This window comes from Mustela erminea, chromosome 8, assembly GCF_009829155.1.
Source record: "Mustela erminea isolate mMusErm1 chromosome 8, mMusErm1.Pri, whole genome shotgun sequence".
NCBI lineage: Eukaryota > Metazoa > Chordata > Mammalia > Carnivora > Mustelidae > Mustela > Mustela erminea.
In genome coordinates this window covers 7,894,628-7,919,098 of record NC_045621.1, presented here as the reverse complement: position 1 = coordinate 7,919,098, position 24,471 = coordinate 7,894,628, and the positions used below count along the sequence as shown (strand labels likewise).

The window sequence follows — 24,471 nt, the reverse complement described above, 5'->3', positions numbered from 1 at the left end:
TGGTATCCAAAGCCCACCACAGGTCAAGTGAAGGGGGGACAAACTTAACCAAGAGGAAACCACCAGGGAAAAGGTGCCAAGTTTGGTCACCTTCCTAGAGGTACTGCAAGAAATTGTTGTACACTTTCTGATCGCAGGTAGGACATTTTCTTACAGAGATGGAATTACCCTGTTCTTGCGGAGGGGGTATTCTCAAATTCTCTTACTAGGAAAGGTGGGGAAATGTGGAGTCTCCCGCTCAGCAGCCAGAGCGGAAATACAGGCAGACACTTCACAGCCGATGGGCACGGATTCCACCAGAAATCAGCCGTAGCAGAAATGAAAGTCACGGGGAAAGGAGGCACAGAAGGTGATGCTCGAGACATAAACACAGAACCGAGCTCAAGACCCAAGGGCAGAGAGCAGACAGATTGTAAAACAGATGTTTAAAAGAGCCAGGGTGCAGGGTAGGGGGTCTCGAATTAAGCCAAGGTCAAGTAAGCATTTGTTGACCTATGGGTTCACTGATGATCAGAACCAAAGAGTTTCTGCAGTTTATTGCTGGGAGCACGAAGGGCGTATGGAGGCTGGGGTGAGAGTGGATTGTCACTGAAGAACGGAGGGAGGGGAGGCAGAAAGCATAAATAAATACATAAATTTTCAACAGTACCGTTGTGACGGCGCAAAGAGTATCATTCCATGGCTGAAGGGTTTGTGGGAGAAACAATGAATTATGCGTTTATTTGATATGTGAAAGACCTCAGCATGCCAACTTTCCCACTTACGGGAAACAACCAGGGGAGGAGGAATTTTAAGATGTAGGAAACAGAGCCTGTAAGAGCCATTACATAGTAGGAGTATAAAGTAAGTGGATACCAATAAATGTATATTTCCTAGTTCACAATAATGGCTGTTCATACTGTAATGTGATTATCTAATGGGTCATATTGTAATATTACATTAAATATCATACATTTTAAACCATGTAATATGATTATCACATTATAAATATCGTATATGCTCATGAGGAGTAATAACAGTGTTCTTTTTCCTCCTGTCTCACTTGTTAAGGTTTCCTTTACTTTTGGTCACCACCGGGATCCGTAACATAAATTAGCCCATCCAGCCAGTACTGAAGATAGCTTCCAACCTGATTCTAGTGGATTTGGGGATTAAACAGTTGTCAGAAATTGGATCAGTTTGTAATAGGAATAAACTGATCACCCAACAAAACCCTTTGAAATATACATTTATGCCTGTGAGAAACTTTGGTGGGTTTTTAATCCAGCAGCCAAACTTGCCTATATCTTTAATCATAATCTCTACAAATTGCCACTTTTCACATATACTACTATAGTAAATAGAGTCTATTTTAAGGTTAAAACTTTTAAAAGTAGAGGCTTTCTCGATAGAAACGATGGTGCAATTCTTGTTTATTTTTCCATTTACAGGTAACATTACTCAACTTCATGATCACGTCGGAGGGAATGCAAGATCAGCTGCTGGGAATTGTGGTGGCCCGAGAGAGGCCAGACCTTGAAGAAGAAAAGCAAGCCTTGATACTACAAGGAGCTGAAAACAAAAGGTATCAAATCTTATAAAACACAGAATTACTGGGGCACCTGTGTGTCTCAGTCAGTTAAGTGCTGGACCCTGGATTTTGGCTCAGGTCATGATCTCAGGTTGAACTGAGCACGGAGTCAGCTTCAGGGTCTCCCCCCCACCCCCACCCCCTGTCCCACTCACGTGCACGCGCTCTCTCTAAAAAACATGGTTCTTGTTTCAAGATCCCTTAGAATGGATTACAGTACATTTTAAAGCTGTGTTTTGTTAGATGTAGTAGGTGCATTGAATGCGGAGAATTAAGAGGGAAAAAGAAGGCATTACAATGTCTCTATGTTAATTTAGAAACCTGCGTAAGAGTATATGTTTACATACAAGTTCTCGGGCACTAGAAGAACTGGAAGGCCTTCCCCACACAAGTCAAGGCAATGAATTTTCAAGTATTCAACAGAGTTTCAGCACAAAAGTTTTGGTATCCATCATGTAGCTGACGTTCTCTCTCTGAACGAGCCCACAGCACCTCGCTGTCCGCTCACACTGTCTCTAGCACAGGTACAAAGGGTGAAGCTCTAGAAGTCATGAAAAATCTTGGGAAATAAATGGAGCGATACTTTCAGTTCACTCGAGGCTGAGATACTTGATGGCAGAGCAGATCGGCTCATACCTCTCGCTCCCGTCACCACGTAAATGATCGTCGGGAAGAGTAGTGGAGCAGAGAGTCCTGTCTTTTTGACATTTTGCAAGATAAGAAATTAATTATACAACATCACCGTTACGGGTGTTTGTCACAAAGCGAAGCACAAACCACAAAGTTTAGGTTCCAAGCTCTTTGTTTCCTAGACAAGAATGTGGGCGCGAAGTGAATTTAAATGACTTCTTTTTCTTCTGAGAAAATTGTGTTTTATTCCAGGCAGTTAAAAGAAATAGAAGACAAGATTTTAGAAGTTCTCTCATCTTCGGAAGGCAATATATTAGAAGATGAAACCGCTATTAAGATATTATCTTCCTCCAAGGCTTTGGCTAATGAGATTTCTCAAAAGCAGGAAGTAGCCGAGGAGACGGAGAAGAAGATCGATCGCACGCGGCTGGGCTACCGGCCCGTCGCCATCCATTCCGCCATCCTGTTCTTCTCCATCGCGGACCTAGCTAACATCGAGCCCATGTACCAATACTCACTGACCTGGTTTATTAACCTTTACATCCTGTCTATTGAAAATTCAGAGAAGTCTGAAATTTTAGCAAAAAGGTACGTAAAAGAAATACCGATTAGTAGGAATACTGACCGATGCATGATAATTTAACAGTTAATTGGTGGCTCTTGCTGTGGTTACAGAATGGTGTGGGTGTGCCCTCTCTGCTAACGCGAGCTTGATTAATCATTGTTCTAGAAATAAATCGGAGGATGAGAAATGGAATAGATGTGACCAAATTCAGCCTGCCAGGAAATCGTTTACTGGGAGATAGGATTATAATGTAATTCTAAAAGGAGGAAACATTTATCTCTGTTGATCATTTGCAAAATGTATTTGTGATTGGAGGCATGGAAAGACAGGACTCTTACCCTCTGTAAACCAGCGTTCCAAAAGTTGCAGATGTACATTCTGATTTATACATAGTCATACTTTGTCAAGTAACAAGGTTTTTTTTAAAATACCTTGTTGTGATTATTTGTGTTATTCTTACTTACATAAAATATCTTATTTTATACTTGGCTATTGTAATAAAGGAACTAAGACCTTGACAGTAAGTGTATAAGAGAATAAAATTTCATTTTATTATCAGTGATGGTATTGAAACCTATGTTGAATAGGATCTAACATGAAATTACTTCTTGAACAAAGAAAATAGTTCATTGCGACCATGATCTTACTGATCAGTATGAAGCTGGATACTTCAGTGTTCTTGACTGTTCATACCCACAAAGGAAATCCAATTTAATACTGATCACTCGCAGTGCAGAATTACTTTATAGAAATTCCAAATGAGCATCTCCTGAAAATCTGAATTGAATTGCTCTCATTTACTCCAGTAGAACTCTGCTAAAATTTGAATATTCTTAGAATGAGCAATTTCTTGCTAGTACTATTATTTTACAACCTTAAATGTGAGATCCGTGAAGGTGTGAAGACTGACACTGGGCTTAGCGAACAGTCTCTCAGCTGTCTGACCGTGAGGAAGAGAAGGGGCTGGCCACCTTCAAGAAGAAATGCCTCCTGGTGGAGTTTAAAGTATGTTTTTTTAATTATGATACTTGAAAATGTGCCGTTTCTTTCTCTATTTCTTCTGCTATCTGAAATTTTCAAGGGTAGGAAGGATTACTAAAATACAGAAAACAACATTTTAAGTGACCTTTCTTAGAAAAGCTCCCAACCACTTGCATTTTGTTAGTTAATTGAACAAGCATGTCTGGTTTTTACACGAGGTTCTGAGTTCCCGGAGACAAGAGTTTGGGAGGGTTTGTTTGTTTGTTTAATATTCCCAGAACTTACCACAGTGCTCATCACATGGCGCCACAACAGTAAACAGTGTTTTGTTTTTCACTGTAGTTGTTTTTCTATTCCTTGTTAAAAACAAGTCACCAAAATATCATCTTAACTACTTTTAAATTAAGGTATTTGCTGGAGTCTAGAGAAGAAAACTAATTTTCTCTGTCACTTAGAGACACGCTTTGTGTACAAGAGTTAAAAATTAGAACAATTTTATGCTTTACAACTAATTATGCATTCCTTTACTATATCTTGTTTCATCAAATTAGAACTCACCCACGCATATGACATGTTTCTTCCTAACTGTGACCATAGTCCTTTATGATTTCTAGAAAATTAAATCCTTTTACCCAGATGTGAGATTTGGATGGAATCTAGAAAACAAAATATGTCTTCTCTACTTAAGATCCTTTCATTTTCATACAATGCAAATCTTATCCATGACTCCAGTGGTCCTGAAAGTGTAATTCTGGAACCAACCAAAGAGTAAATAGGAAAAGCATATTTGAAAACTTTCAATGAAATTATCAGTCTACACCCAGAAGCATGCAGAAATCAGAGTATTGCTCAATGAACTTTCATCATTGAAGACACCTGTGTAATTAGGGCCCAGATCAAGACCCAGAATGTTATCGACAGCCCAGAAACCCCACTTTGTGTCCCCTTCTAGAGACTAACCCAGCCGTTTCCACCAAGCTGAAGACGGTCCTGACTTCCAACACCATGGATTAGCTTGTCCTGTTCTAGAACATCGTGTGAACGGAACCACAGTCTGTGCTCCGGGGTGTCTGGATGCTTACGCTCAGCATTGCATTCGTGACTTCATGTTCTTTTGTGTGGGCCGCGGTTTATTCGCTGCCACTGTGCTAGTATGTTGTCGGGAAAGTACCGAAGCAAAATATTTTCTCAACCCAGTTTTCTCCATGAAGGTAGTAGAGAAAGAAAACAGGTTGGTTATTCAGTAAACATTAAACCAGAATGTGTTGCGTATCACAGGCAATCCACTAACAGATCATGAAGGTAGAAATCTCAGCCCAAATTTATCTGCTAACTGAAGTGACCATGTGCGCTAGCAAACTGGCTTTAGCCACAGGAAAAACACACATGGTTTGTGGAGGAGGTCCTGCTGCACCCCATCCTGGCCAGCACCTGTGATCTCTTGTTTTCCTAATGACGGCAGTTCTATCAGGTGTGAGGTAATTGCTCATCATGTTTCGATCTGCATTTCCCTGAAAATTAGTGACGCTGAGCATTTTCTCAGAAGCCCTATTGCCTATTTTGATGTCCTCTTTCTTTTAATTTAAAGATTTTATTTATTTATGTGACAGAGAGATAGCACAAGGAGGCAGAGCAACAGGCAGAGAGAGAGGGAGAAGCAGACTCTCCACTGAGCAGAAAGCCCAATGCAGGACTCCATCCCGAGACCCTGAGATCATGACCTTAGCCGAAGGCAGCCGTTCAACCAATTGAGCCACCCAGGCACCCTATTTTGATGTCTTCTTTAGAAAAATGTCTGTTTAGGTCTTCGGCCCATTTTTTAATCAGATTTTTTTGTTATTCAGTTGTTAGTTCTTTGTATATTTTGGATATTAACTATTTGATATTTGGTCTGCAAAAAATTTCTCCCATGGATGCCCTTTCATTTTTTTGTTGTTTCCTTTGGGTTTTTTTGTTGTTGTTGTTTCTGTGTTGTGTGTATGTGGGGCGTGTGTGTGTGTGTGTGTGTGTGTGTGTGTGTGTTGCTTATTTTGAAGTACAGTTGACACACAATATTCTTTTAGTTTCAAGTGTACAGCATAGTGACTGGATAAGACCATATGTTATGCTTTGCTCCCCACAAGGGTAGCTCCTGCCTGTCACCATACAACACTATTGCAATGTCACTGACTTAGTCCCTATGCTGTACCTTTTATTCCCGTGACTTCATTCGGTGACTGGAGGCCGGCACCTCCCACCCCGCTTCACGCACTGTGCCCAGCCCCTCAACACACTCCTCCCTGGCAACCATCAGTTCTCTGTACTTATGGGTCTGTTTCTGCTTTTTGTTTGTTTGTTTTGTTTTTTAGATTCCACATAGGAGTGAAATCATAGGGTATTTGTCTTTGTCCGACCTATGTCACTTAGGATTCTATTCTCTAGATCATCCATGTGGTCACAAATGGCAAATCTCATTCTTTTCTGTGACTGAGGAATATTCCATTGTGTATTTATGTACATTTATATACATTTTCTTTATCCATTCATCTACTGACAGGCACCTGGGTGGCTACTGTATCTTGGCCGTGGTAAGTAATGCAGCAATAAATATAAGGGTGCATGTATCTTTCCAAATTAGTGTTTTCATTTTCTGGGTAAATACCCAATAGTGGAATTACTGAATCATATGGTATTTTTGTTTTAAAGTTTTTTGAGGAACCTCCATACTGTTTTCCATAGTGGCTGCACCAATTTAAATTCCCACCAACGGTGCACAAGGGTTCCTTTTGTCCACATCCTCGCCAACACTTCTTGTCCTTTTGATTCCAGTGATTCTGAGAGGTGTCAGCTGGTACCTCGTTGTGGTTTTGATTTGCATTTCCTGGGTGATTAGTGATGTTGTGCATCTTTTCATGTGTCTGTTTGACTCTGTATGTCTTTGGGAAAATGTCACTCAGATCCTCTGCCTATTTTTAATCAGAATATTTAGGGTTTTGGTTTTGAGTTTTATAAGTTGTTTATATATTTTGGATATTAATCCCTTCTCAGATATATCATTTGTGATATCTTCTCCCATTCAGTAGTTGCCTTTTTGTTTTGTCGATGGTTTTCTTCACTGTGCAAAAGCTTTTTATTTGTATAGTCCCAATAGTTTCTTTTTGCTTTTTTTTCCTCTTGCCCAAGGAGACATATCTAGAAAATGTTGCTAAAGCCGGTATGAAGGGAAACTACCACCTGTTTTCTTCTAGGAGTTTTATGGTTTCAAGTCTTACATTTAGATATTTAATCCATTTTGAGTTTATTTTTGTTACGGTACCAGAAAATAGCCCAGTTTCATTCTTCCGCATGCTGCTCTCGTTTTTCCAACGTCATTTGTGAAAAGACTGTCTTTTCCCCCCATTGAATATTTTTGCCTCCTTTGCCACAGATGAACTGGCTGTGTAAGCATGGATTTATTTCTTGTTTCTATTTTGTTTTCTTAGTTGTTTCTTCTACATGCAGAAGCTTTTGGGTTTGAATTAGTCCCATTTGTTGATTTTTGCTTTTGTTTTGTGCTTTTGGTGTCATGTCCAAGAAAATAATTGGTGAAATCAATGTTGATAGGTTTCTTCCCTACGTTTTCTTCTAGGAGCTTTATAGTATAAGGTCTTCAGTTTTCATTTTAGACCCATTTTGAGTCCATTTTTATGAGTGGTATGAAATAAGGGTCCATTTTCATTGCTCTACATGCACATGTTCTGCATTTGTGACATGCATTTACCTTGGGCACATCAGGCTAACCAAGATAAGTCAGAGAGAAGTACTGTGGATATCACTTATATGTGGAATCAAAACAAAGTTCATGTTTGTAAAACCTAAAAACAACAACAAACAGTAAAATGCTGGTTACCCAGGGAAGGGGGTAGGTAGGATAAATCGATGGTGTTTCAGGGTATCAACTTGTAACAACTAGTAAAATTATTTCTTATTTCTTTCTACTCAGCAACTAAAACATATTTTATTTTTGCTTGCCTTCTGATGGTTATTATTCATAATAATTCTTACTTAACTATTACACCAAACATACATTATGACTGTTATATATATGTATATATATGACTGCGACATATAGCTATATACTGTGAAATAGCTATAGTAATTTGGATCATCTGTTTTTTATCAAATTATTAATATAGCAAAATAAATAATTATAGCCAAAAAAAAAAATCCCTCCATTGAAGTACAGAAACAAAAATCTAATGAGGATATAGTTTTTTTACAGGGACCAAACAGAAATCTCTCTGAGTAAACAATATAAGTGTATACAGACACTTTGAGCGTTTTTTTTCCTTTTCCTTCCACTTCTATCAAGATCATTTTTCCCGTGTTACTAAGTACTCTTCTGAAACATAACTTTTTTTTTTTTAAAGATTTTATTTATTTATTTGACACACAGAGAGAGAGGGGAAACACAAGCAGGGGGAGTGGGAGAGGGAGAAGCAGGCTTCCCGCCGAGCAGGTGACCCGAAGCGGAGCTCCATCCCAGGACCCTGGGATCATGACCTGAGCTGAAGGCAGAGGCTTAACAACTGAGCCATCCAGGCGCCCCGAAACATAACTTTTAATAGTTGCACAATATATCATTTTGTGAATGTGCCATGATTTTCATATTTTAAGACTCTCAAGTAATCCACATTGTTCGTTATTTCTGTAGGCTAGAATCCCAAAATTAGAACAAAGGTGTTTACTTCTTTCAGACTCCTGAATGATTATTCAAATATACAACTCCATTGGAGGAAGGCAAATGATCTTATATCCCCATAACACACATCAACATTGAAAATTATCATTTTATCCTCTTTTTCACTATAATTCAAGTATTAAAATATTGAATTTTAATCTGCATTTTTATCACTGAGACTGAACTTGAATTTCTAATATGAGTGACCCTTATAATTTTCCCTTCAATATTCCTATCCATAAGAGGAAATTTTTTTTTTTTTGAAATTTGTTTTAAAGTGCAGACATTTTTATTTTATTCTAGAAAGACCAAATCTGCATTACCCTGTATTAATTGTACTATTACAGATGAGACAAACTAAATACCAAGTGTGAAACGACCATGATCAACATAAAAATGGGGACAGGAATTGTATGATTATTTTAAATCTTCAGAGAATTCAACTATATTTCAGCAACTAGTTTCAAAGCCCTCTCTACCAAGTCCTTTTTCAGAGTTCTCCACTAGAAATAAAATACACCAATTTGTTGTAATATTCATTATGAGAACGCTGGCAAGGGACAAAATAATTAAAGAAACAGGCAAGTCAGGAGAAAAATTGAGCTGAAATGCTTGGTAGCCTAGGATGTCATTCTGAAAATAGCTAAGATATGGTGGTACTAGTAGATTATTCTTTTTAGACACATTAAGAAACACTGATAAAATTTTGTTTAACCAAAAGACTATACTAATTTTCCCTTCAGGTAAGTTGATCTGCTTAGTTTGGGCCATTGTCAATCATTAGCTCTCTGCAAAGGTTCTCAGTCAACTATTTATTCTGTTTATTTCTATTATAACTATTATAACCTATTTAATAAAAAATATTTTTGAAATTTTTCTTTCAAAGATGGGTTTATTTTCCCCTATGAGATAATTAAGTGAAAATTCTTAAACTGTTATATTCATGTAAAGAATTGCTATGAATACAGAGAACACATGTTAGCACTTACAAGGAAGTTGTTAGTTGCAAATATTATGATTAGTCATATTTCCATGTTCCATCTATGTGGTAAATAAAAATGTAGCTTATCAAGTTTTGTGATTTCTCCAGCTTTTATGGATTTATGGATTGTTCTATTTCAAATGTTAATTTAATTAAAAAGCTATCAATTTTAATCTGTGAATTTAATATATAATATAGAACTTTGGAAGTATCTACAGAATAAAAAAAATCAAATTTTACCCCAAGAAATGCTTTAGAGTTAAAAATAGTCCACAAATCTTTAAATGTATTAGATCAATGTACTATGCATTGACTTTTTTTTCCAAAAGAAAGACTAAGTTTTTTTTTTTTTTTAATCAATCAACAGTAAAATGCAGTTTTAAATTGGTACATCCTGTTAATGACGACCATTGATTGTTTTGGAGGTAATTGACCAGAAAGCTTATTAGAGGAATATACATCTAAATGGTTTATACTGTGTTTCCTTGAGAGCATTTTTTTAAGGTATAATGCAATTTTGTTTATTCACTTGTCTTCCTGTTGTCTTGTAGGCTTCAGATTCTCAAGGATCACTTTACTTACTCCCTGTATGTCAATGTCTGCCGGTCGCTCTTTGAAAAGGATAAGCTACTCTTTTCCTTTTGTCTAACTGCTAACCTGCTACTACATGAACGTGCGGTCAGTACTGTTATAATTTGTAGAAAAAGACTAACACTGATTCATTAATTTACTAATTTGTATGGGTATGTGTGTGTATGTGTATACATACATAAAAAGGGGTTGCAAATAGTTAAACAATAATTATAATTAAGACAAGACATCACAGCTAGACTGAATTTCAGAGGTGAAAAAGTAAATAAAGCAGAGTGCACTATGACATTTTTAAATTTATGTGTGCTTTAATTGAAAATAAATTACTCTCTATTAGAATCTCATTTAAGTATGCTTATAAATTTACTAACTATGTTGATACATTTACCCCAAGTAATCACGTAAATGGCAATGTTTTTAAGAACTTGTGCAAGCTAGTCAAATCCAACCATTTGGGTTTAACCATACCTTTCACAAATTTTTGTTCTATTTCAAATCTATTCATTTAAAATATAAGAAATGCCTTAAGAATGAAAGAGGTATTGAAAATAGTGACAAAATTTACTATTTTATTTACTTAGGTGTATAAGATTTATTCATTGGATTTGATGATGTATCGGTTGAATCCTGAAGGAATAAAGGCTTTATTCCTGCATTTCTTGCACAAGTTTTATAGCAATACCTCATTATGTTTTATGGAGAATAATTGCAAATATGGCAGATTGAATGCTTTCTGTCTTCCCCCAATTTTTATCTTATTCCTCTTTATATTTATTGAGTATAGTTGACACACAGTGACACACAGCAGTTTCAGGTGTACAACATAGTGATTCATCAACTCTATACTGCCAAGTGTAAGTACCATCCTCCACGACAGAATGCTGTTACAGTACCGTCGACTATATTCCCTGTGCTGTAGCTTTTATTCCTGGGAATTACTCATTTCATACCCGAAGCCTGGATCTCCCAGTCACCTTCACCTGTGTTTGCTGATTCCCTGCCCTCTGCCTTCTGTCTTCCCCCAATTTTTAGAGCCTGTAAGACTCTATAAAAAGACATTTTTAGAGCCTGTAAGACTCTAAAAAGACATTTTTAGAAAACATTTACTCAAATAGAATTTTTCTGTTTAGATGAGTAATTCTGGAGGAAAATTATCAAAAAGTAGCTATTGAGAATAGACCTATTTCGAAAGCCAGTTGTAATGGATAAATGGTTTCATATGAGGAAGTTCTCAGGGGCTCTACCAGGAGTTATAGAATTCCATAAGGACATTACCTAAAACTTGAAAATCAATAGTTCTTTTAAAGTGGTTTAAATGTATTTTATATATATATATATATATATATATATATATGTATGTATGTATATAAAAAATGAATTCATTTCTGACTCTACGTGCTACTTTGTTTTCCAAAGATTAATAAAGCTGAGTGGAGATTTCTGCTGACTGGTGGCATCGGATTGGACAATCCTCATGCCAACCCCTGCACGTGGCTTCCTCAAAAATCATGGGATGAAATATGTCGGCTGGATGATTTACCGTCCTTCAAAAATATTCGTAGGGAATTTGTGCACTTAAAGGATGGATGGAAAAAAGTGTATGATAGTTTGGTATGTTTTTAGCTCTTTTGCTTATTCCAAAGTTTTTAAATGGACAAAATAATGCTTAATAATTTATTTTTATCTTTGAATAAAAACAATATTTAATTTTAAACAGTTTGGAAGTAATTTTCTTTTAAAGATTTTATTTATTTATTTGACACAGAGAGAGAGAGATCACAAGTAGACAGAGAGACAGGCAGAGGGAGAGGGGGAAGCAGGCTCCCTGCTGAGCAGAGAGCCCAATGTGGGGCTCAATCCCAGGACCCTGAGATCATGACCTGAGCTGAAGGCAGAGGCTTAACCTACTGAGCCACCCAGGCACCCCTTTAATTAAGCTTTAAACAACTGTTCAGATCTTGAAATCAAGGTTTAGATTTATATTATCCTCACCTTCTAAATTGGTAGTTCTCTTCTGAACTTGTTTTCAAATCCTTAAAGTGTACGTAGATGCAGAGCCCTTAAAATATTCTTTTCGAGGGACGCCTGGGTGGCTCAGTGGGTTAAGGCCTCTGCCTTCGGCTCAGGTCATGATCTCGGGGTCCTGGGATCGAGTCCCGCATCGGGCTCTCTGCTCAGCAGGGAGCCTGCTTCCTCCTCTCTCTCTGCCTGCTGCTCTGCCTACTTGTGATCTCTCTCTGTGTCAAATAAATAAATAAAATCTTTAAAAAAATATATTCTTTTTGAATTTCCATGCCAGGTTTTTATTTATTAACAATTTAGACTTTACAACCATAATAGCAGGTAAGTTAAAAATTTTACAAAAGAGGGTACCTGGCTGTCTCGGTAGAACATGGGACTCGATCTCTGGGCTGTAAGTTCAAACCCCGTGTTTGGTGTAGAGATTACTTAAAAATAAAATATTTTTTTTAAATTTCATTTTATTTTTTTTCAGTGTTCCAAAATGCATTGTTCATGCACCACACCCAGTGCTCCGCGCAGCGCGTGTCCTTCACAGTCCCACCCGCTCCTAGTTCCCCGCCCCCTCCCACATCCCTCAGTTTGTTTCTCAGAACATGGAGGACATGGGGAGATGGAGAGGAGAAGGGAGTTGGGGGAAATTGCAGGGGGAGACAAACCATGAGAGACCGTGGACTCTGAGAAAAATAAAATCACTTAAAAAAAAATTTTACCAGGGTGCCTGGGTGGTGCAGTTGAGTGTCTGACTCTTGGTTTCAGTTCGGGTCATGATCTTAGGGTCATGGGATCGGGCTCCACACTCAACGCAAGATTCCCTCCCTTTGGTCCTCCTGCTTGTGCTCTCTCTCTAAAATAAATAAATCTTTAAAACAAATTTTTTTTTTTTATAGAAGAGCTCTTGTTTAGATTTTCTGAACGCAGGATATAAACGCAGATATAAGCTAGGATGAGGATGTAAGTTAATAAACATTTTTGTCTGTCGACATAAGGTTCAGGGGCCAAGGGCAGGCTACCCAAAATGTGCCACTTTGGCATATGGATTATTTTAAATAAACGTTACTTAAGTGACAGTTTGTGCAAGAGGACCCTCCCTCCCCCGGAGAGTGGAAATAAATCTCCCAGGTGCAAGGTACCCTCCCTGTATCAGCAGGTAAAAAGACAACTCCAGCACTGGAGACCAGATATGCAGAGCACAGAAGGCTGTATCCACAACCCTTGGGGGTCCTGGGTGGCTCGGCTGGTTAAGCCACTGCCTTCGGTTCAGGTCATGATCCTGGATTCCCATGATCGAGTCCGCATCAGCTCCCCACTCAGCGGGGAGTCTGCTTCTCCCTCTGACCCTTCCCCTCTCGTGCCCTCTCTCTCTCAAATAAATTAAATAAAATCTTTAAACAAAACAAAACCCTTGTTACTTTCTACTAATTTACTACCCCAGCCCAAATTCTATTTAGAATTCCTTACTAACTGAAACTCCCAAAGTTAAGTTTTCTTTTTTTTCTGTCGATTCCTCACAGATCAATGGTTTCTTCGTCTAGAAAGGATAAAAACTGCCTGCCTTGATCATTTCTTTAGGTCTCTGTGTTATTATTGGGCCTCTATGCACATGTAATAAGACTTCAGGGTTTTTTCCTCCTGTTAACCTGTTTCAAGTAAATTTAATTTGTGCTCTAGCTAGAAACTTGGACAGAAAAAATTTCTACCTCCCTTTCAGAGGGAAAAGCTAATAGCTCCCAAACAACTTTTCATGAGACCTTATCTTGAGAATTGGAGACTATGATAGTCAACACAAACCACAAAACAGTGTCCCTTCTGGCACGCATAGAAATTGTTGCCTTCCGTCACTTTTTTTTTTTTTTTTTAAGCACGAGGGCGAGTATTTTGCCAATTCATAATTACTTTTTTCTACCCCTTTATTTCTACTCTCTTAACATTCTGCTTTCCTGGGTGTAATATGCAAGAGCTCTCTTTAGGGAACGTGGGAAAAAGAAAGAAAGTGCAAGATTTGCAGAGAGTATTTTTTGTTTACCAACTTGTATTATACACAACAGTGAGATTGTATCTATACATAAATGCAAATATTTTGGACTGAATCTCATTTGAATCTCTATTAGTAATAAAAACATATTTCCTAGGGATGGATGTGTTTTTGTGAGTACTTCATTCTAATTTGAAATAGAAATTTTATTGACTATGCTGAGGCATGAAGATTTCTAATATAAGATATCACATAGCCTTCCCTAGAGTTTTAAAATTTTTATAACTATCGCCCCCTTTGATTTTTTTGAACTTACTCCTCTTGGGATCTTAATGCCTTTCTTCTTGTGTATTTTTAATAACTCTCTCTCTTTGTCTTCTTCTTTATTATATACAGTTTCAAATATACCTTTATTTTTAAAAAAGACACCAAAACATTGTTCAAACAGGAAATATCACAATAAACTTAAGTATAATGCCTTTCTTCTTTTGTAATAAATATTTATTTTTATATAAATAGATGATGACAGTAGTTGGTAGGTTTTAAAATGCCTTTGGAGAAATAATGGGAAAACTCTGTATGCACATTTTTTAGTAACAGGATTCATTTGTCTAATGATTAGTATTCATATTGACATTAACCTGCTTAATTCATGTCCTCATTTTGATTCCTTTGTGGTGCTTTAAATTTTCTTTTCATTCCTTATTTCATAACTTTACCCCAGCCTAATAAAATTTACATTAATATTCGTGATTTCACTTAGTCATTATATGCTTTCCCTAAAAATCAGTTTCTAAGTCAAAATACTATTCTCTTTAGAAATAATCTCTAGGGACACCTGAGTGGCTCAGTGGGTTAAAGCCTCTGCCTTCAGCTCAGGTCATGATCCCAGGGTCCTGGGATGGAGTCCCACATTGGGCTCTCGGGAGCCTGCTTCCCCCTCTCTCTCTGCCTGCCTCTCTGCCTACTTGTAATCTCTGTCCGTCAAATAAATAAATAAAATCTTAAAAAAAAAAAGAAAGAATCTCTAAAATAACATTGAATTATGTCTTCTGCAATTTTAGGAACCACATCATGAAAGTTTTCCTGAAAATTGGGAAGAGAAAGTAAATGAGTTTCAAAGGATGCTTATCATTCGTTGCTTGAGGCCAGACAAGGTAAGCAAGCCGCGCCGCGGTGACTCCACTCCCCAGCAGGCCCTTCCAGTCCCCCCAGCTTGCATTTGCTTCTGTAACACTCACAGGGGAGGGGGAGGAGCCTTGGCGGGGGTGGGGGTGGGGGGAGCTAACCCCGTTTCCTTCGATGCAGTCATTTTTCAAGAAGTTTGCACATCATTAAAGCCACACTAAGTTAATAACAGAGGAGACTGTATTTTATAGTTTGATGTATTTTATGATTCTTCCCTTAATTTATGCTTCCCCAATTGCTTACAATCCACTTCTCTTACATGCTATAATCTCATTCTTATCCTCGTTCGTTTGATGACATTGGTCAGAGGTGTTGGTGTTCGCACCAAGCAGATAGAGGAGAATTTTTGCCTTTTCAAATGCTGTCTTTATATGGAGCTCTTTGTTGGCCTGTGGAAAGCCAGTAGAATATCATCTTTAAGACATTCATCACTGCTGACTACAAAGGAAAATGTCAATACTGTTCCTTTTAATTTCTTTAAATGATGAATAACCAATGCATCGGCTAACCTGTCATGTCAGCAAAGTTCAGTGCTCAGGGAGGGTCTCATCTGCATTATTTACTCTATTAAAACAAACAAACAAACTATTCATCTAAGTATAAAGACATCCACAGAGATATCCATATACTCTGAAAAAATGTATATATTAGGTATGTTGAGAAAAAATCGAAAAAATATCCTATTTGTCCTCTGTTACGACTCAAGTAAAAGTAATACAAAATGATATCAAAACTTACTATATTCACAACTGGGAGTTGCTAGGGAATGTAAGGCAGTAATTCCATCCTACCAACAAAAAACCAGAACTTAGGTGGTGAAAGCAATTTATTTTTTTAAAGTTTTTACATGCGTCAGTGACAGGTGGGGCAGAGGCACTGTTTCCTCTGTCAGCCGCGGTCGACTCAGCGAACACATGCAGCTCTGGCCTGGCCGGTCACTGGGTTCTTCGCCAGAGCCCAAGTATCCATGAGGCATCGTGCCTAAAGCCCATGATACTTCTAGGTGTTAAAGAAAATGTTTTAATTCTGTTTAAAAATGGAAAATGTAATCCAGCCTGTATTAAGCTTGTAATTATACCAAAACAATGGCAAAATATAATTTTTGATATTTTTTCATGGGGAAACGGACGTACAAGGTGCCTGGGGCCTATGAAAGTCATAATGCTGGGACGCTTGCGAGGCTTAGTCGGTTGAGCATCTTTCTTCAGCTCCGTGATCGAGTCCCACATTGGGCTCCTTGCTCAGCTGGGGAGCCTGCTTCTCCCTTTGTCTGCCACTCCCCTTGCTTGTGCTCTCTCTCTCTCTCTCTCTCTCTGACAATTAAATAAATAAAGTCTTAAAAAGAAAGAAAGACAATCATAACGCTGCCCGGCTCTTAGGTGTTGGAAGTAGTCACAATTGGTTAGGAATCATAATTAAACTAATGAAACATTCTCTGCCTTGGTAGCCCTTTCAAAAACGAATTGCCACTGAAACTTTAGTATTAATCCTCAGAAGTTATCCCTGCAAATATTAAATATGGAAGAATATGAAATATTTCACACTCTTGCCTAATATAGCTTCCTCATTTAAAACCCTTTGTTAAAATTTTCAAAGGCTTTTACTTTGTTTCCTAAGCTCTATAGACCATTCCACTAAAACAGCTCTGCGTGTACCACCAACTTCTCCACTCATTATCTGAAAAAAACAAAGAAGCTTCTGTTCATGTTTTATGTTGTTTACTGCAGCCTTCATCTATAAATATCTTTTCCCCAGTTAAAAAAGTTAACATTGTAATCTGAAAATACGCTGAGCTAAAAGATCAAGTATTACTTTCCCTATTCATTCTCTTTTTAGAGTGTATTTGAAGGAGATGAGGAATTAGATAGTCACGCTGGGGCAGTTTTGTTTGTATGTTTTTCATTTTATTTAGTTTTTATTTCTACTAACTTTCTCTTAAAGATTTTATGTAGTTGAGAGAGCGCGCGTGCATACACGCATCAGCAGGAGGAGGGCGACAGGCAGAAGCAGAGCAGGAAGCGGACTCCCCACTGAGCAGCGAGCCCGATGTGGGGCTTGATCCCAGGACCCTGAGATCATGACCTGAGCTGAAAACAGACCCTTAACCAACTGAGCCATCCAGGCACCCCAGTTTTTTGTTTTTAAATCAACTTAGGTGAAACATAGAGTTTTATACTTTACATAGCTACTCTGTCCAACACTTTGGCCCCCCGTTTGATAACTTTGCCCTGTGTGTTTCCATATCTCCTTTGGAGTTTTCCTGGGGTAGGTGGGTAAGTGTAGACATTAATGCTATTCACTGACATTCCCAGTTCCCTCCCTTGCGCACACGAGGTGAAGGGCTCTGGCCATAAAACGTGAGAAGTGTCAGGGCAGGAACAATAAACCTCCAGCCTGAGACTCTCCCGGGCACTCCCCCGGCCATCAGCATCGTGGAATCACATTTGATATTTCAGTGCCGTCAGCAGGCCGGGACCGGAGCCGGCCCAGCGAGCGAGTGTCGCCCGCACATGCACAGGACTTTGCAGGGAAGAGAAGGAAACTTTTTGTTGCATTAAGTCACCGAGATCTGGAAACGTTTGCTATTAGAGCATTAATCAAATTAACCCGGGGAATTAATGACCGTTAGCTATGCGATCACACCTAGAATCCTTACAAGAGAAAGAATTCTTAGTATGCTCTTCTGTTACTGGCAATCTCAGACTTGTCAATCTTGCTGTCCCTAGGCACTCCGAGTTCTAGTGGGCAATTGTGGGTTTTGGAATCTGTGTTTATTTAAAAGGAATATAGGGGCGACTATACTTTTAAAAGAATGGTTTTCCGAAGTAACATGGCATTAGCGTGCCGGAGAAAGAAGCGATGCTCTCCGAGGCCACTGTTTGGGCTTCTGCTCTGTAGATTTTCATTTCTTGGCAATCTCTAAGTCGTGAGATACTCTCTCTATCCACCAGGGTCAGCAGTCCCTCCATCTCTAGTTCTCAGTAGCAATTATTTAGCAGCACAGCTTTTTTGCTCCCTTTCCCTGCTCTGTCCTCAAAACAAATTCCACCCAGTGGGAAGAAGCTACACCCCAGGTTCACCAGTGCTCTAGTTGGGAAAAATATAAAAGATGCTCTGTAAATCACCACAAGGAAAAATGAGATGGGCTCACACTTTTGTATAGAATTTAGTATTTTATAGTGCATTATTGATAAAAGAGACATAACAGGGGAATAAATACTGCGGTGTGTAGTGTTTGGGGCCCATTTACAAAATGGAGAGTTTTCTGGCTACCATTCTCTCCTTCCAAACGATCAACAGAAAGCCAATTAATCAGCTTTCAATAAGAAACTTGTCAAATATAAGGGAATATGTTTCTCTGACCTCAGATAAATTCTCCAGGAATTTGCAATACACAGAAAACCATAAATGGAAGCCCACCAACTTCTTTCCTGCCTTTGGGAAGATGCCTGCTTAAATTGGTCTGTAATTTTTGTTACTGACAGATTTCATTTTACAGGCCTAATGCCAGCATAATCAGATTGCAGAAGCAAACCCAATTCTATTGCCTCGCAAACTGATTAGAAGCACAGCTTTATTTACCTTAGGAGTTACAGTTTGGTCTTGGGAGCAAGTAAGTCTTGCTCAGGTTAAAATTAAAAACAAAGCACTGAAATCTGTTTGCACTCCCTGTACCCCCCACGTGTGCACCCCTAACTGGTCCTCCAGCCAGGTCTACATGTGCACAGTGGCTGACAGCAGCTTGAACCACTCACAAAAGAGAGGAGACGCTTACAACTCAAGCTTACTGAAAGGAAAGCCATGCACTTAAAAGCCTTGTGCTTTTGTTTATAAAATTCTAGTTCCCAAGTCAGCCTTGGGAAGAGATGGTGGGGGAAAAAAAAAGTTTCCTTTCCTTTTGGTAGTTGCTGTTGTTTTTTAATATAATGAAAATAGACCAGCTATGGGGAAAAAGGAGAAAGGCAAGGACAAAGCCCTGGATAGAAGGGATATTTTTAGTTTTCTGCAATAAGCTTGACATCTGTGCATTCAAAATATCTGAAACATGAAATAACTTATGTAGAAATGAAACTTTTGGTACGGGCGAATTATTATGCTGTGACTTTTGTTGAGAATTTCTATAATTAGAATCTCACCTTCACAAAAAGAGGCATCCCGAGTTTCTATCCATCCGGTGTCCAGTATGTGTTTATTGTGTGCAAAGAACTTCTGAGTCACGAGTGAGGCAGGTCCTTGCCGACACAGAGCTTACATATGTGTTATTCTTCTGTGCATTTTCTGTGCTCGAACGAAACTGGAAATGCTGGGGAGGGATTTAAACATCTGATTTTAGACCAGATACTCCTCCAGTGTCTCTCAGCCCCCCCCCCCCCAACACACACACCCTCTGTCACACACACTCACCCACATTGAGATTGACGCTGTTTCCGGCACTGTGATGGGTCCGTGATTTCGGCTCACAAACCTTGTGTGAATAGACGTTGGGGAGAATACACAGAGGCTGGAAATACTCATGACTTTATCCAGAGGAAACCAGCTTTTTGAGATACTTGGTGTTTGGAAACTGCTCTTGCAATTTGTTGCAAGTTCAGGAGAGGTGCCGGCTGGTGGGATTGACGACCTAATTCGGACTGTTGTGTGCATACATGAGGCCGTCTTGGGTATGAGCAGGGAGCCAGTTAGAGTGATTCGAAAAATTCTTTAGGCTCCTGCCAGTCCATTACTCCTCTTCCTGGGATATGTTGTCTACATAATCTATTAAGCTAGACATAGGGATGCTGGTCTGTTAAACCTGTCTATCTTGCTTGTCTGGCTCACATCTGAGTCATGATTACCTTGGAGCCATTGTCCAGAGAGAAAAGGTGTAGAACCTTCATTGGAAAGAGGGAAGAAAAGGGGCACCTGGACGGCTCAGTTGGTCAGGCATCAGACCCTGGGTTGCAGCTCCAGTCATGATCTCGGGGTGGTGAGATCAAGCCCTACCTCGGGCCCCACACTCTGTGGGACATCTGCTTGAAGCGCTCCCTCTGCTCTCTCTCTCTCTCTCGTTCTTTCTCTATTTCTCTCAAATAAATCCTTTAAAAAGAGAGAGAGAAAGAGGGAAGGGGGTATTGGAAGGTCTACGTCAGCCACATTGATGAACAAAATTCTATTTTCACAATGAATACTCGGGGGGGCTCCCACGCCGCAGAGTTCTCCTCATCCTCACCCATGATCGCGGAAAGCACACAGGTGTGGTGTCAGGAGCTTCCCGCCGTACACTTTTAGGTATTTCTCAGGAGTATAACTTGTTTCTTTTTCGGAGTGCCTTTCTTTTTGCCTTCTTTGTGTTTCTTTTCCGAGCTATTTCAGTTCTTTCTTGACCGTATAGTACTACATAAACTCACTCTCAAATTTCTACTTTTGACTTGCGGACTTTTAGAACATAGTATTTTAAATTTAAGTAAAGAGTTGAGGCTTCTTATTTTCTTCATCCACTATGCGCTGAATGCTCACTGAAGGTAAGAAGAATGCCTTTGAATTCTGTGTCACTAACTACTCCTCTCTTATTATTTAAATAATTTGTCTTTTTTTCCTATCTAAAAGACATTTATGTAAGTGATGTCTTTGACCCTCTGCTAACATTAACAAATAACTAAGCTAATGTAGTCCTTTGTTTTAAAATATCTTTGAATCTAAACTTTTAAATTTGTAAACAGTTTTGACTATTCTTTCAAATATATTCTTGTCCCTCTCTAGGTTATTCCAATGCTGCAAGAATTTATAATCAACAGATTGGGGCGCGCATTCATTGAACCACCCCCCTTTGATTTGTCCAAGGCATTTGGAGATAGTAACTGCTGTTCACCACTGATTTTTGTGCTCTCTCCTGGAGCAGACCCCATGGCTGCCCTTCTAAAATTTGCCGATGACCAGGTACCTTAAAATAGATGAGCCTCTCTCATATAAAAGTGAATAAGTAAAGTATTTTCCAGCTGAATTTTTTAAAAACCAAACTTGCTTATCCTAAGTGGGGGGAGGGAAAGGTAAAAATTGTTCACTCACTTAGATCTTGAAAAACTCGGGGGTCCAGAAGTTGACAGAGTCTCAATAAAATGATATTTAGATGGCAGCACTGACATTAAAATAATTTTCTCTATTCAAATTATGAAAACTAGAACTTGGCTGGGGGGGGCACTCACTTTTATTTTGGGGAGATAGAGGAACTTTGTGACATTGTGGCATCAGTGCAAGAGCTTGGATTGATTTAATAAATTTAAGTCTGAACAGTGACCCTGGGAATAACCTTCTCTGATCCTACCCCTTCTCCCAGTCTCTAAAGAGGAACTTTCTTGACTCTTCAGGAAAATCATATATTACAGGTTAGAATACATTCTAATACTTATATATCAAGGCTTTAAAAATTATTCAAATGAATTTACTGTAAGTTTTCTTACATCATTCACCCTAGAATAAGAAAATCTTCATAGGGGCGCCTGGGTGGCTCAGTGGGTTAAGCCGCTGCCTTCGGCTCAGGTCATGATCTCAGGGTCCTGGGATCGAGTCCCGCATCGGGCTCTCTGTTCAGCAGGGAGCCTGCTTCCCTCTCTCTCTCTCTGCCTGCCTCTCCATCTACTTGTGATTTCTCTCTGTCAAATAAATAAATAAAATCTTAAAAAAAAAAAAAAAAGAAAATCTTCATAAACAGGTGACTGGACATTTTTGAGTTGATTTTTTTTTCCCCTTTTGGTCTAACCAAAGTAACATTTTATGGGAAGTAGTACTGACATTCTAAAAGCACCACTGCTGCTTTGATTGTTCTTTATATATACTGCTAGTTTTGCTAGACCTTGTTAGGCACATCTGTCTTTTAATTCTTAAAGCAGTCCTATGAGGTCAATAACGGCACCTCCATTTTATAGAGAGGGACACTAAAGCATGGAGAGGTCAAGTAGCTTCTTTAAGACTACAGAGCTAAGTGGTTAAAATACCCTTTATTAGGCCAATTTATTGTAATACTCTGTGCTTTTTTCATTGCGTATGATTCTCAGATACGTGGGGAGTGATAGTGGAACACAGCACTTCCCGCTGGTTGAAGACGGGCTGGACCGTGGCTGACACGGCTATAGGAGTGGGGGGCTGAGACCGTCTACCGAGGGGCCATGTCAGGTAGGGCCTTCACAGGCTACACTGAGGGCCTCGAATACGATGGGATTATGGGGTAGGGTTTTAAGCAACAAAGTGAGTGCTCTGACCTATAGTTAAATAAAGCTCATCCTAGCCGGAGTGAGGAGAATTTATTTGAGTGGCGCGAAGTGGAAGCAGGGCATTAGTTCGGGAGCTGCTGCTAAAGGGTCAGGAAGAGCAAGCATGGGAAGGACCAGAGTGGCGGTGGTGCGGAAGCTAGAATTCATTTTAGGTGGGATTCACCCTCTCCACATCAACATGACCTTTTCGATCCTTCGAGATCTTCCTAGCTCCTCTCCATTTTCCTTTCCACATCACACAACGTGATTACCCTCCGGCCCCTGCGTAGGACGGCTCCGTGCATCTTCTTCACCTGCTACCCCCCCTTTTTCCAGAAACAGTAGTATCTGGCTCTGTTTTGTTTTCTAATGCTTCTACCTGCTAGTGTTGATGAGCTGTGGATGTTCAGAGAGCCTGAGACCCTCCTCTAGCACTGCTGCCATAATTCAAAGCCTCTTCCAAAGAGGCATTTTGAGGATGATGGCGCTAGACTAGAAGAGCTCAGGGAGTCACAGCCACGGTTTCCACGGGCCGCAGGTGACTCAGACTATGGCAGAAATGCATTCCAGGCAAACATTCCCACAGAATTCCTGTAAAAAAACTTTTGAATGGGAATTAGGAGTTATTTTTTTATCTGAACTTTATGCAATAGCCAAATTAATTAAAACATTATTATTCAAAGATCCGGAGGAAACAGGACAAGTTCATCTATCTGTTCATAGTCTCCTTCTGGGCTCTGGATTTTAGGAGAAAAGCTGAATGACAGCCAGGTCCTTTCATCTCATGCTTCCTCATGTTTAAAGTGCTCTTAATTTTTTGCTTCTCCCTATCTCCACAATCAAAGCCCCTACAGACTTTTCCAGTTATCACCATGACTGTTGCCAACATGAACGGACTTACTTTTGATCTGAGTATTTATAAGTTTCTTAATCAGTACGAATGTTGTAGAGCTGCATGTTTAGACCTTTGAGGGATGTGCATAATTAAATTTTAGTATACTTAATGTTAACATTTCTTATAAAAATAATAGTGCTTCTTCTTTAAAAATGTGTTGTCAAATAACATCTTTACTATTCTTGTACACAGGGATACGGGGGATCAAAACTTAGCTCTCTATCTCTTGGTCAAGGCCAAGGGCCCATAGCTATGAGGATGGTAGAAAAAGCTATCAAAGAAGGAACGTGGGTTGTTCTTCAGAATTGTCACCTTGCTACCTCTTGGATGCCAACCCTCGAGAAAGTTTGTGAGGTAAAAATGCAAGTTTATTTTTATTAGATTTTATTCCCCCCCTCATAACCAGTGATGTGCACGCCATCCAACTCCATGCCCGTCCTCTGGTTTGGAGGGTTGCAGGCTGGTGGCATGGCTGGATTACAGGACAGATGGGCTCACATGGGGGGTCGAGCACCAGGGGAAATCACGCAGTCAGCCCTTGCCCAGTCCCTCTCAACAGGGACAAGGACTCCTGCAGTGAGCTGGCAATACAGAGGAGCTGGGGCAGTGGTGTTGTTTTGTTCTCTGTTCTATCTCCAGCACCTTCAATCATGCCTGGCCCACACAGACAATCTGCAACTATTTCCTGAATGAGTAATGAATATTGCTTCACTGCTTAAAACTTTTCCTTTGCACACAAGGCAAAGTTGAAAGCCTCATCATGGCTGACAGTTCGCTTCCTGTTGACCTTTGCTACCATCTTCTATGACTTCTATGCTCTCACCATTTTGGACTTCTTTTGTTTTCATTGGTATAGCACACTTTTCCAAGAATATAGGCCATCATGGGGTGCCTGGGTGGCTCAGTTGGCTAAGCAAGCATCTGACTCTTGGTTTGGGCTCAGGTCATGACCTCAGGGTCGTGAGGTAGAGCCCCACGTTGTGCTCCACGCTCAGCAGGGAGTCTGCTTGAGAGTCTCTCTCCCTCTCACTCTGCCCCTTCCCCTGCTCACTCTCTCTCCCATTCCCTCTCTCACAAATAAATACATCAGAAAGAAAAAGAATATAGGTCATCATAACGTTATTTCTGTCTGAAAAATGATTCTATTATT

At 39.4% G+C, this 24,471-nt stretch overlaps 1 protein-coding gene across 2 annotated transcripts in view; it reads left to right on the top strand.

The window, feature by feature from the left end:
- The window catches only part of DNAH7 (dynein axonemal heavy chain 7), a 252,745-nt gene that overhangs the window by 191,827 nt on the left and 36,447 nt on the right, over window positions 1-24,471 (top strand). For both annotated transcript variants that reach the window (XM_032354246.1, XM_032354245.1), the window contains 7 exons: window positions 1,431-1,564; window positions 2,453-2,788; window positions 9,979-10,105; window positions 11,435-11,629; window positions 15,077-15,169; window positions 20,940-21,116; window positions 23,514-23,675. In XM_032354246.1, coding sequence (XP_032210137.1) covers window positions 1,431-1,564; window positions 2,453-2,788; window positions 9,979-10,105; window positions 11,435-11,629; window positions 15,077-15,169; window positions 20,940-21,116; window positions 23,514-23,675 — 1,224 coding nt within the window. The remainder of the gene's footprint in view (window positions 1-1,430; window positions 1,565-2,452; window positions 2,789-9,978; window positions 10,106-11,434; window positions 11,630-15,076; window positions 15,170-20,939; window positions 21,117-23,513; window positions 23,676-24,471) is intronic.